The sequence below is a fragment of the Mastigoproctus giganteus genome, chromosome 2 (assembly GCF_048544385.1).
Source record: "Mastigoproctus giganteus isolate SK-2022 chromosome 2, ASM4854438v1, whole genome shotgun sequence".
NCBI lineage: Eukaryota > Metazoa > Arthropoda > Arachnida > Uropygi > Thelyphonidae > Mastigoproctus > Mastigoproctus giganteus.
In genome coordinates this window covers 95,132,197-95,144,462 of record NC_143576.1, presented here as the reverse complement: position 1 = coordinate 95,144,462, position 12,266 = coordinate 95,132,197, and the positions used below count along the sequence as shown (strand labels likewise).

The window sequence follows — 12,266 nt, the reverse complement described above, 5'->3', positions numbered from 1 at the left end:
ATGCGTGACACCGATGCAGCACGGATTGGCGGACACACCTGGAGTTTCTTTAATAGTAGCAGCAAGCAGCAGCGCAGAAGAGTCTCGCCACGAGATCCATTTCCGTGTCCACAGGCGATTCATACACGATAGATTTGAGGGCCCCCCCCACAGAAAGAAATCAAGGCTCGATAAATCAGGTGAGCGTGGGGGGCCAGGCAATGGGTCCACCACGGCCAATCCATCGACACCCAAAACACCCCTTCCATAATGGGCAGGCGCCCCGTCATGTTGAAACCAAATGTTGCGTCTCACATTTGCTGGAACATCGTCAAGTAACCCTGGTAGAACTTGTTCAAGAAAGATCCGATATTTAGCGGCATTCATGCAGGATGGTAACAGGTATGTGCCGACTAAGCAGTCACCGACCATACCTGACCACACATTTATTGCGAAGCGATGTTGTGCCGCATGGGGGTGCATACTGTGTGGGGTGTCGTGAGCCCAAACATGAGCATTGTGCTGATTGAATAAGCCTTCCCAAGTGAAATAAGCCTCATCCGTGACCAAAACATAGGCTGGAAAATTCGAGTCTTGAACACTTTCTTGAATAAACCACTGCGCAAAAGCCACACGAGCAGGATGATTTTGGGGGAAGCAGTAACTCAACCCTTTGGAGATGAAAGGGGTGTATGGAATTGTCATGCCAGACGCGCTGTACGCTGCAACAAGACACTCCTAAGGCAGAGGCAATGGCACGTATAGTGGTAGTAGGATTATTCTGGACGGCATTCAACACACTTTCTTCCATGGCGGGAGTTCGCGTCGAACGTGGTTTGCCCGCACTACTCTTTTTACCTCTAAATGACCCATAATTGCACAAATTTTAATGCACACGCGCAAACAAACGGTGGTCTGGTACATGTCTGTCTGGGAAGCGTTCTCCATAAATTCATTGAGTGGCTCGTCCATTGCCCTCTGCTAATCCATACACTAGGTGCATATCTGCCAGCTCACAGTTCATATATTGATGCATGCTCTTCGTGCGGCGACTACTGCTTGAATGAGTAAACCAGAAATTTTCCCTTTCGCAAACTGATGAACAGCGCTGTGTACCGACATACGGTGACGTTTTCGGTTATGGGTTCCTATGCGATTCACATTCCTTTAGATATTACCTACCTCCCCTAAACGTTTGTACCAATATTTTTGAGACACCCTATATATATTCATAGTAATTGTAATTAGATAATCAAAATACATTAATTATTCTTGTATTTATAAGTGGTTAATATTTATGATAGGTAATCTTTCTGATTGGTAATAAATGTGACTTGGATGCTCAGAGAGATGTGACATATGAAGAAGCAAAGCAGTTTGCAGAAGAAAATGGTAAGTTTTCTTATGTGGAAAAATTGTTAACAAAGCAAAAATTCCTACTATCTGTAACTTGCAGTTAGAAGTTATTTCCTCTTTTATTTGTATCGGTCCACAACATTGCATTGTAAATTCACTCTTTGAATTAATAACTGTACACCACTGCAGCTATTAATATGAATTTCAAAAATTGTTTTTCCCAAATCTTAGAGTATATGCAGAATTTATACAGAAAATATTGAAAGGATTCTTTAATTATTTGTTAATGGAAATTTTAAATCAGCACACATGGAATGAGTTATATGTAAAGAACATGAAGAAAATAGGAATATGCAAAATAAAATTCTGCATATTAATTTTTTTATAGGCTGGATGTTTTCACTTTATAAATATAACTAAATATTTATTACTTTATTAGTATATGAAAACTAAGAAGGGCTCAAATCTTGTGAGTATGGGCTTGGCACACCCAGGCTCCTCAGCTGGATATCATCATTCTTCTTTCTTGGTGATTCCTTTCTACTTCTGACTCTCTCTCTCGCACAGAGGGTAATTCAGAAATTGTTTTTTTTTTTTTTTTTGCTGGTGCAGCATAGGCTTCAGGCTTCCTTGCACCATATGGCTAATAATAATAATAACAACAGTACTATTGTTGTTGGCACATTTATTGACATACTTATGCATACAGTTGAAAATTGAAAGAATATAAGCTTAACTTTACTGTGATGTGTAGACATTATTTCAAATTTTGTAATTTATTCTTTTGTCTACTTCACATTTATATATACAAAATGGTTATATGTAGTGCTTTTTTTGCGACTGTACGGCGTACCAGCATCTTTATTAACAGTGACATGTGACATTTCGATTCAATGCACTTCGAAATTTGTAATTTTTTCATGTTTACCTATTCGAATAAGCTTAAAATGATTTAACTAAATTTGCATTTTTTACTGTCAATTGTTAAGATTTTTTCTATATAAAACTGTATAACCATTTTTATAATTCTAAGTTACTCAGTCGGACCTCTGTTTAATTATTTTGAATTCCCCTCGGAAGTTACATTTAAAATAGTTTCTGTTGGGCGAAGAAAATTTTCATATAGCGAACGGATTAGGAGAGAATTAACTCGGTATGCCCTGTTCACTTTTCTGGTCTTCAGGCAATTAGTGCTACTGCGCGAATTAAGAGAGCTAAAGGGATTAGCATTCTTCAACTTAGTGGTACCTGGTAAAACCTATCTGACCACCTGTCCCACACGGAGAAGTCACGCTGGTCAAGAGTGAGCAGATCCAAGGTTTTTTCCCAATGGGTCTGGCCCACCTTCCAGTGGTGTCCAACCTTTTCCCGTACAGGGTCCATATTCAAAGTTAGATTTCTTTAGTGTGTTACATTTTCGATATCTTGTTGCAAGTAAAATTGAAATTATTCAAAAATTTTATTAAGTACAATACACAATTACATTTACTGAACAAAACATTTAATTAGAAAATATTTTTGATAATTAACAAAATTTAAAATGCTGTTTTAGTTCACTTTCCTCGCAGGCCGTAGGTTGGACACCGCTATGAATCAACTGTAAGCGCCCCGTTCGAGAATTAGAAAAGTGATTTTATTTTACAGCGACAAATAATCATCTTTTGCTTCATGGAAGTGCGTTATCCACAGTTTTCCGTAAATTTTCCCCATCTCTGTTTACATGGTCACAGCACCTGCATATCCGAATGACACTGATATTTTGGAGTTTCAAAAAAAAAAAAAAATTAAAATTTAAGAACTAGTGACAATACCAATGACGAGAGGAGCACAATGAATGTATTAATCCTTCTAAATATGAATTGTTGGCATTTGGTGAAAATGAAGTTAGAAAATTGTCAATTACAGTTAAATGCAATTCGTGGATACCTAATTGGTAAGCAGGTTTCGGAAGAATTGAAACATTTGATGAGCTCTGAGTATGATTCCAATTTCACCAAGTGAATGTGAGCGAGGATTTTCACAAATGAATCTGATCACCAACCAGCGCTTCGTTGATGACAAAAACAGTTTCTTCACTACTGTTACTTAAAACTGCAGGCCCATCGCTGACCCGCTTTGATCCAGCACAATATGTCGATTTGTGGCTACTTCGGAAACGTCATTCAGCAACCGACACACAAAGAGGAGGAAAAGAAGTCGGCATAGCGTGTCGGATGAGAACGTAATAAAAATTTGGAATATTCTACAAAAACTTTATGAAATTTATTTTTAATTATTTTACTCACAGTTTACTTATTTTTTTTTTCTATACTTGAATAATAAATTTATGCTTAATAAGCTGTGTTAATATACTTAATTTGTTGTTCTTATTCTAAAAACATTACTACTAAAGTAACAAGATCAGGGGGGGGGGGGAATTTAGAGTAATCCTTTTAATTTTCAATTTTTCCTGATAGCAAAGAATGAGTACCGGCACCTATTTTTTTTACAAAAAAAGCTCTGGTTATATGTATGTATACAAAATATGTTCACTGAGTAATCACTGAATTATGACCACCCTTATGAAAAGTGAATGTGACCTGTTGACCACGTGAGGTATGAGAGTACACAGTTAGTTGACCTACATAGCATAGATAAGGTGTCGGTGGTTCAGTAGGTAGTAAAATTCCGAGCGTGATGGGTAAAAGGAAGGATTTATCGGACTTTGATAAAGGACAGATCGTGGGAGCTCAATGAGCTAGTGCTTCGATTTCCCAAATGGCTGAACTGGTGGGGTGTTTGAGAGCCGCTGTAGTTAAAGTGTACCAGGACTGGCGTCAAAATGGTCAAACAACGACCCAACGGCAAAACTGCAAAGGTCAGCGAAAGGTTGAAGTTAGATGTGAGCGCCGGATCCGACGCAAACAGGCGCAGCACTGTTTAAGAGTTGACTATTCAATACAACATGGGCCAACCTTTAACAGTATCTGCCATGACCATGTGTCGCATGCTCGCACGTATGGGGTATGGGCTATATCAGCAGACGACCCCTATGGCATCCTCTCCTAACCAAGGTTCATCAGTGTAAAAGACTCCCCTGGTGCAAAGAGCACGTAAGCTGGACGTTAGAAGACTGGAAGGTGTGCTGATCGGATGAGTCGTTATTTACTCCACACTGTGGATGGTCGTGTATGGATTTGGCTTCAACAACATGAGACTCTTGATCCATCATGCATGGTATAAAAAGTACAGGCCGGTCGAGGCGGTTGTATGGTGTGGGGCATGTTTCACTGGCAGGAACTTGGATCCTTAGTGCATGTGGAACAACGTATCACTGGTCTCCGCTATCGTCAACTGATTGCTACACCCCACTATGTTACACTTTTTCCCAAATGGCGATGGTGTCTTCCAAGATGACAATACGGCATGCCATCATGCACTCGTTGTGCAGGGATGGTTTGAGGAACACAGTTCTGACTTCCAGCATATCGATTGGCCTCTGAACTCCCCCGATATCAATCCCATAGAGCACTTGTTGGACACTGTGGAAAGGCATATCTGGATACACCAATCACCTCCATACTTACATTGCTGGCCGCATTACACACAGCTTGGTTGGCCAAAACTCCCGAATGCTTCCGACACCTTGTTGAATCAATGCCACGTCGGATAGCTGCTGTACTGAGGGCAAAAGGAGGACCTATGAAGTATTAGGTAGGTGGTCATAATTCAGTGATCACTCAGTGCATATGTATACAAAATGGCTGAAAAAGAATTAAAAGGTGCCAACTAACCTTGTAGGCAGGAAATGGTCTACCAATTTTTGGAATTTTATTATTTTTTCCCCTTCGTCCCATAAATAGAGGTTTTCTTCCTGATTATTATTATTATTTTTTTTTTCCAAGGACGTCAAATGTTGTTTCACCTTAAAAAAAAAAAAAAAAAAAGAAGAAAAACTAACATTTATTCAGCATTAAATGAATTTGTGATAAGAGAAAATTCTCTGGAGGAGAAATTATGAACTGATGGTATCTGGTTATATAAATTTATGTAGTAGAAGCAATCTTAGACTTGTTGAAGTTCTAATAGCTTGCTCCTATACTCAAAAGGAATTCAAGAGTTATCCTGGCAACCCTAGACTTAAGTCTGACTTCTGTGGCTGTTGAAATTGCAGAATCTGTGAATAAGTAAGTAAGTGCAGGATAACCTTGATATGAGTCAGATTTGCTGTCACCATCTTATGAGGGACTGCAACATCTGGATAATTCCTGTTAAATCCTTTGGCCTATTCATATGAATGAGATGCAAAATACTGTTTGAACATACACCACCCTTGAGAAAACTGCATCTATCTCCTGCAGTAAACATAACATGCTTTTATTAAGGAATGATTTGTCTGACTGATCCAGCGAGGTATTATATTGACCTGAATTTCTGTAGATTGTAATTTTAAGGAAATACATATGAAAGGAGGTTGTTTCAGAAAATGGAAGTTGAAGGAATAAATGAGGAAGAAAAAAGTTAGTTCAGTGAGAAAACTGTAAAAAACTGGTGTAAAAAACAATTCTCTTACATAACTATAAAATTTTAGGTTACAGGATACCTCTCGCATTATGCTTTTTTTATGCTCATTTCTGTTTATTTTTCCTAATAATTTAAGCACCCTTAGTGATGAATGAAGTAAAGGATTTACCAAGATATAAGTAAGGTTTGATGATCAATAAGTCATGTAATCTAGGTTAAATAGTTGTATTTTTGGGATAATATTGACATCATAAATACTAGTAAGCAGTCACAGGACAAAATATCTTACCTTTCTTATAACACAGTAACATTAATGTGATTACAGTGTTGTATTGGAAATGGCTGCCTTTTTTTCATAAATACCTGAAGCCATATTGCACAATGTTAGAAGACTAATGTTTTCAATTGTTGTTGCAGTGCTGGTCTTCAGCTTATCCAGTGTGGACAATTCTCCTAGATCACTTCTTTCAGATACTACCCCCCCCCCAAGGAAAACTCTGGAGATAACAAATCTGGTGATCTTGTCACAAAGGTGTAGTTTCAACAGAGTCGTGGCTATTGCACAATCATTCTGAAATCTTGAGGAGTGGAAATAATGATATCTTGGTATGTGTTTACCTTTAAATGGGGCACATCACATGGCAACATGATACAGCATACCACACTGACTTTTTTGAGTGTGCAAGGGCACCCACAAAAAATTCACTGGAACAAATCCTATTGTTTTGGTATTTGCATACCCACTGAGATGGAACTAAGCTTCATAATTGAAAAAAACTATGTAAAGCTTGTGTTCATCAGTGAAAGTCCAAAACCATCTACAGTACAGTCTGACTCAATTTCTTCAGCTCTTGGAGACCAAGTGAAAACAATATGGACAAGTGTAACTGTTTCCCATCATTGTGTGCACTTCTATATGGCAATCCTGATTGCACTGCAAGTTTCCTCAGATCTTTTAATGGAGGCTGCTACAGCTTTTCCATAACTCCATCTGCTTCAGCATCAGTCAAAACAGACAAGTATTCCACTTTGTTTCTTGTCACCAACGTTCCCATTTTCTGGAAAAATAGTCCACCAGGTTTGCTGCCATCATCTTTTGAGGGACTGTGATATCTGGATAATTCCTGATAAATCCTTTGGCCTATTCATGTGAATAGGCCAAAGGATTTTATTGAACTGTTTTATTGAACACACACACACACACTACACACCTGGGAAAACTGCATCTATCTCCTGCACTAAACAAGACTTTTAGGGGAGATTCCTATGGACTGGAGATGTGCAAATGTACCCCAATTCACAAAGGTGATCAAAGGATGATATGAGTAATTACAGACCTGCTAGTTTAACATCTGTTCCTGGGAAAATAATGGAGTCAGCAGTTAAAGAAGTAATGCAGTACTGTTTAGAGAGGAATGCATTACACTGCAGTCGAATCATGGATTTGTCAAAGGGCAATCTTCTCTGACCGATTTGATTGGATACGACACAGTAACAAAGTAAAAACTACTTGCAAAAAAGTAATTTTGATATCATGTACAGGCACTCCTTGACTTGTATACTTTACTGTTGTTTTTTGTTTACATAAGTGCATTTTGTATGTAAGTCCAACTTCAGTCTTATAGATACTAAATACATGTACAGTATAACTCACTGAGATTATAACCCCTAACAAACTTCACCAGGCCATATGTACAATATTGTTTAAAGCATTTTATGATTTGTAACCAAGTTAAATGAGTCTGAAAAAACACATAATGAATAATAATGTAGAGTACAGTATTTATTCAAAAGTAATTTAATATAATACCTGTAAACAGTACTGTATAGTGCAGGGGTGGCAAACCTTTTTAAGGGTGCGTGCCAAAATTGGCTAAATCTTTTAAAAAAAACTACCCTCGAAAGACGATATTCAAGACATTTAATCATGCAATTTCGTCCCACTCTGACTTCAAACAAATCACTGCATGAACAGCTATTTGCTAAATGATGTGACGTTACTACATGCCTGGGGGGAGGGAGAGAGAGAGAGAGAGAGAGAGAGAGAGAGAGAGAGAGAGAGAGAGAGAGAGAGAGAGAGAATGGGCATGTGCAGGTCACGAGTGATTTTTCGAAGGTTGAAAATTTTTTGGGATGCTCTGAATTTCGGTGCACAAAAAAATTGTATGCATGCCACTTCAGGGCACATGTGTCATAGGTTTGCCACCCCTGATATAGCATATAAACAAGATACAATATACAAGAACAAAAATAAAAAAAGAGGTGTTTTTTTTTTTTTGTGTAAAATTTAAAACAGTAAAAAAAATAAGCAATCAATTACACAAACTGCAACTAACACGATATGTACAAGTGAGATACGAAATAACAAGTTTATGAAGCTTAAAAAATAGGAATGAAGAGGAGAGTCTGAAAATTTATTTGTTTTTTATATGATTGAAGATTTCAGTAAAGGGGAAACAATTTTACCATAATAACGTAAAAACCCACAGAATTCCAGCTATCGGTATTAATGCAAATGCAATAAGATCAAGTTTACCACCTGTTTATAATAAATTGCACTAACAGAAAAGCCCAATAAACCGGTAACTGCAAATTGTTTTTATTGTTTTATGGTAGTGACCTCCAGAAATGTGCTTTAGAAAAATATCATAAAGGCATTCAAAATTGATACTTATAACCAAACATAGCAATAAACAGTGTTGGAGTAGGTTTTTATATGATCATCAGTGACTAAGACCATATTGTTCTTTTTATAATGTCTGTAAATTGCTTGTGTTCTGGTCGATTTTCTGTTTGCTGGACAAAAAAACCTGAGTTTCCAGGATAATAAATGGTGACAGTGTAGTGCATTTTAATGGTTTGAATTGGTTTTTTGAAATTTGATTCTGTAAAATGGCTGATTCTAGTGATCATGTTAACGATGCCTACTTATTTCAGGGCTTTCGATTGTCTCTGACCGGAACACATAGTCCTTCCTCATGTTGGCAGTGTGTTTTGTTTTTACATCCTTTAGTTAAAAGTGATTTTTGTGTTGTGCTTATTTGACATAAATTTATATAAAACCAATACAATTTCCATTATAAAAATGACCTTTTAGAGAGATAAATAATTTAGTTATATAGTGAAAATTTCAGATAATTTCAAATTTCGGTAATTTGTTCCAAAACCTTGGAACAAATTACCAAAAAGCGTGGGGGATACTGTGCATGGCAGCTGGTTTTGGCACTTTGAATGTGTGGTTCAGAACTGTCGATATACAGTATTTTATTTTATTTTTTTTTATTAATTTTGAGAAGCTTTGTATGTATCTATGCGTTGTACGTGTAGAGGAGTGCCTGTACTTGGATTTCAGAAAAGCTCTCGATATTGCACATTAGCATTAGTTGAGGCATATGATGCAAGAAAGCAAGCTTATACAGCATCCGCCAAAAAAAAAAAAAAAAAAAAGAAAGACTGCTGCAGTGTGGTATTAAAGGCAAGTTACTGCTATGGATAAAGGAATGGTTTAGTGGGAGAAGACTGAGTGGTTATGAATGGGCTCTGCTCTGCATGGATTAATGTTAGTGGAGTCCCCCAGAGTTCAATGTTGTGCCCATTTTTTAAATTTTTTTTTTTTTTTTTTCATATTTGATATTGATGAAGGTATATTAGGCTTAATGTCTAAATTTGATTCAAAGGTTGCAGGGTGGTTAATAACAGTAATCAAGATGAGCTACTGCAACAAGATCTAGGAAAATTAGGTCGATTTGCCAAGAAATCACAATTGAAGTAATCCTAGATTAACATACCAACTGTGTAGCACTGCACTCAGGGTAGTAGAAAATGAAAAAGATCTTGGGGATAATTGTGCAGTTTGATATGAAGTTCTCTGAGTAGTGTAGACAGGCTGCCAGAATAGGTCATGGGGTTTTATCAGTGGTATACAGAAACTTTGCTTGCAGGGATAAGGAGGTAATTATCCCTTTATACAAGGCCATTGTTAGGCCTTCTCTACACCTGTTCCGTCTTGAGTACTGTATATAGGTTTGGAAGCCTCACTTTAAGAAGTGTGTAGATCTGGAACAGGCAGAGAAGGGCAGCAAGATTGGTGAAGGGAACAAAAGGATGCTTTTACCCAGAGAGGCTTCAGTTCTGCAAATTGCAGCATCTAGAACCTAGGCACCCGTGGGGAGATCTGATTGAGGTGTTTAAGGCCTTGAATGGATTGAGTAAGCTAATATCCTCTTGCTGTGAGACTACACATATGACAGGGCATAAATTCAAATTGAGGAAGGATGATTGTAGGATAGATGTGCAGAAGTTTGCTTTGAGCCAGTAGGTGGTTGGTTATTGTAACAAATTTCCATCTGTTGTTGTGGAAGTGGGAAGGGGGGATTAAATAAATTCAATGAAGAACTAGGCAAATTCTTGGTAGGTACGGATTAAGGATGCACCGAGTAATTGTTAATCGGTTTTATTAATCAGCCATTTCCTGCTAAATTAGAGCCAGTTAATCACTACCAAGAGATTCATCAGATAGCTTTGATAAACTGAAATGAATTAAGTAAACATTTTCTTAGTTTGTCTGTTATAGCCAATTTATTTTTATTAATACAGAGAATATAATAAAAAAAAATGCAACTTAACAGGTATTTTAATCAAATTTATCACCTTTTTTAACACAGTATAAAGGAAAAAAAAAATTAAAAGCAGTTTTATGCAGAGTAATCAAAATTGAATACTCTTAAATTGTAATGCAAAAACAGTTTCTCCATTTTGAGGACATAGCCCATTTCTTGCAGGTTCATACAAATTATCACCAGTACTAAATATTCTTCCACTTTCAACTGATGAAGCTGGTGCACTTAAATATTTCAAAGTCAGTTTACTCAGATGAGGTTGTTTGTCTTGCATGTTTTTCCACCACAGAAATGGGCTATTATTTCTAGGCAGTAATGGAAAATTTAAATACTGATTCAATTCTTGAATGCATCACTGAATAATGAATAATGCTTGTTTTTGGGGATTGCTGCTGTTTTGAACTTACTCTGGGTGACATTTCTTCTGTTTTCCTTCATTTTGAACACTATCTGTCTTAGTGGAAGCTAATTCATCAGACAAATTTGAAAAAGTCATAGCCTGGGGTATCTTGATTTTCAGTAGAACTGATTGAAGCACATCCTCTTGTGAAATATCAAGAGAATCCCCTCTTACCTCCATTTGATCTTGCTCCAGAGCTTCTAAAACCCATTTCTTTATCTTGTTTTTCATCACTTCTTTGAAATTTCATCTTAAATCTAGGATTTATAAAAGTAAACACAGAGATTTATTTTCCGTGTAAGCAGAAAATCGTTTCACAAATGAAGCTTTTTACAATATTCCTGTTAATAGTAACAACAGTCATTACAGCCTGCTGGGAAAACATGGAGTCATTTATTGAGAATACTGTAATGTTGGTGTATGAAACATGATTTTGACTGTAAACCACTACCAGTGACACCAGCTACCATATTTGTTCCAGAATCTTGCAGTGTGAGGAAGACTTTGCTTTTTGAGATCTTATATTCTTCTAGCCCATTGTTCAACTCTTCACTGATCTGTATCTCTGCACAAGAGCCCGAAAAAGGAAGAATTCTTAGGACAGCCCTGTGTTGTTCAAACTCATTTGAAAGCCAGTGTGGCCTGTAATACTCTGAAATGGAGAATTATTTTAGTAGGTGTCCAAATATCAGTGGTTAAAGAAACACTTGTGGCTTTATCAAGGGATGTTTGAAGTTTTGTTTTTACCTTCTGAAATATATCTAGAATGATTTTATCAGTGAAATATTTTCTACTTGGAATATTGTAATTTGAGAAATTTTTTTTTTTTAATAGCCTTTAGAATCCAATGTCATGTGTTACAGAATATGGTTGAAGGTCAACAGCTATCATTTCTCCAATTAATAAATAAATAAATAAATATTCATTTATTGCAAATACAGCAAGCCCATCACAGCACATGGCTAGGGGCAGGTAAAAATACAAAGGGAATGACATAAAATAATCGAGTATATGTACATAGCAGATTTTATTAGATTAACAATGGCTAGGAATTTTAGTTATGAATTTTAAATTGCAGAACAGGACATTTGGCTTTCAGTTGCAATTACTGGGTTGGATTATTTTTCTTCATTTTATCGGAGATCTGACTCCTGTAGGCTTCAGAGTTGATTAACCTGTTGCAATCAATGTTGTGATGATTTATGAGGTGAAGAGATGCATTGGGGAACATTCTGTCCATTTGTTTAAGCCTGGAGAGGTTGGATTTGAATCGCTGGTTTCTTGAATTTTCCCTGTTGGGCGCAGCTATTATATTGGCTAAGTTTGGTGAATCGCATGCAGAGGTGATTAACTTTGCAAGAAGCATGACTCCAGACTCGTTGATCATCTGTTGCAGAGGCTTTGTTTTT

At 36.9% G+C, this 12,266-nt stretch overlaps 1 protein-coding gene across 5 annotated transcripts in view; it reads left to right on the top strand.

The window, feature by feature from the left end:
• The window catches only part of LOC150089435 (ras-related protein Rab-14), a 108,623-nt gene that overhangs the window by 66,915 nt on the left and 29,442 nt on the right, over nt 1-12,266 (top strand). For all 5 annotated transcript variants that reach the window (XM_090389476.1, XM_090389474.1, XM_090389478.1 and 2 more), the window contains exon 5: nt 1,284-1,371. In XM_090389476.1, coding sequence (XP_090245602.1) covers nt 1,284-1,371 — 88 coding nt within the window. The remainder of the gene's footprint in view (nt 1-1,283; nt 1,372-12,266) is intronic.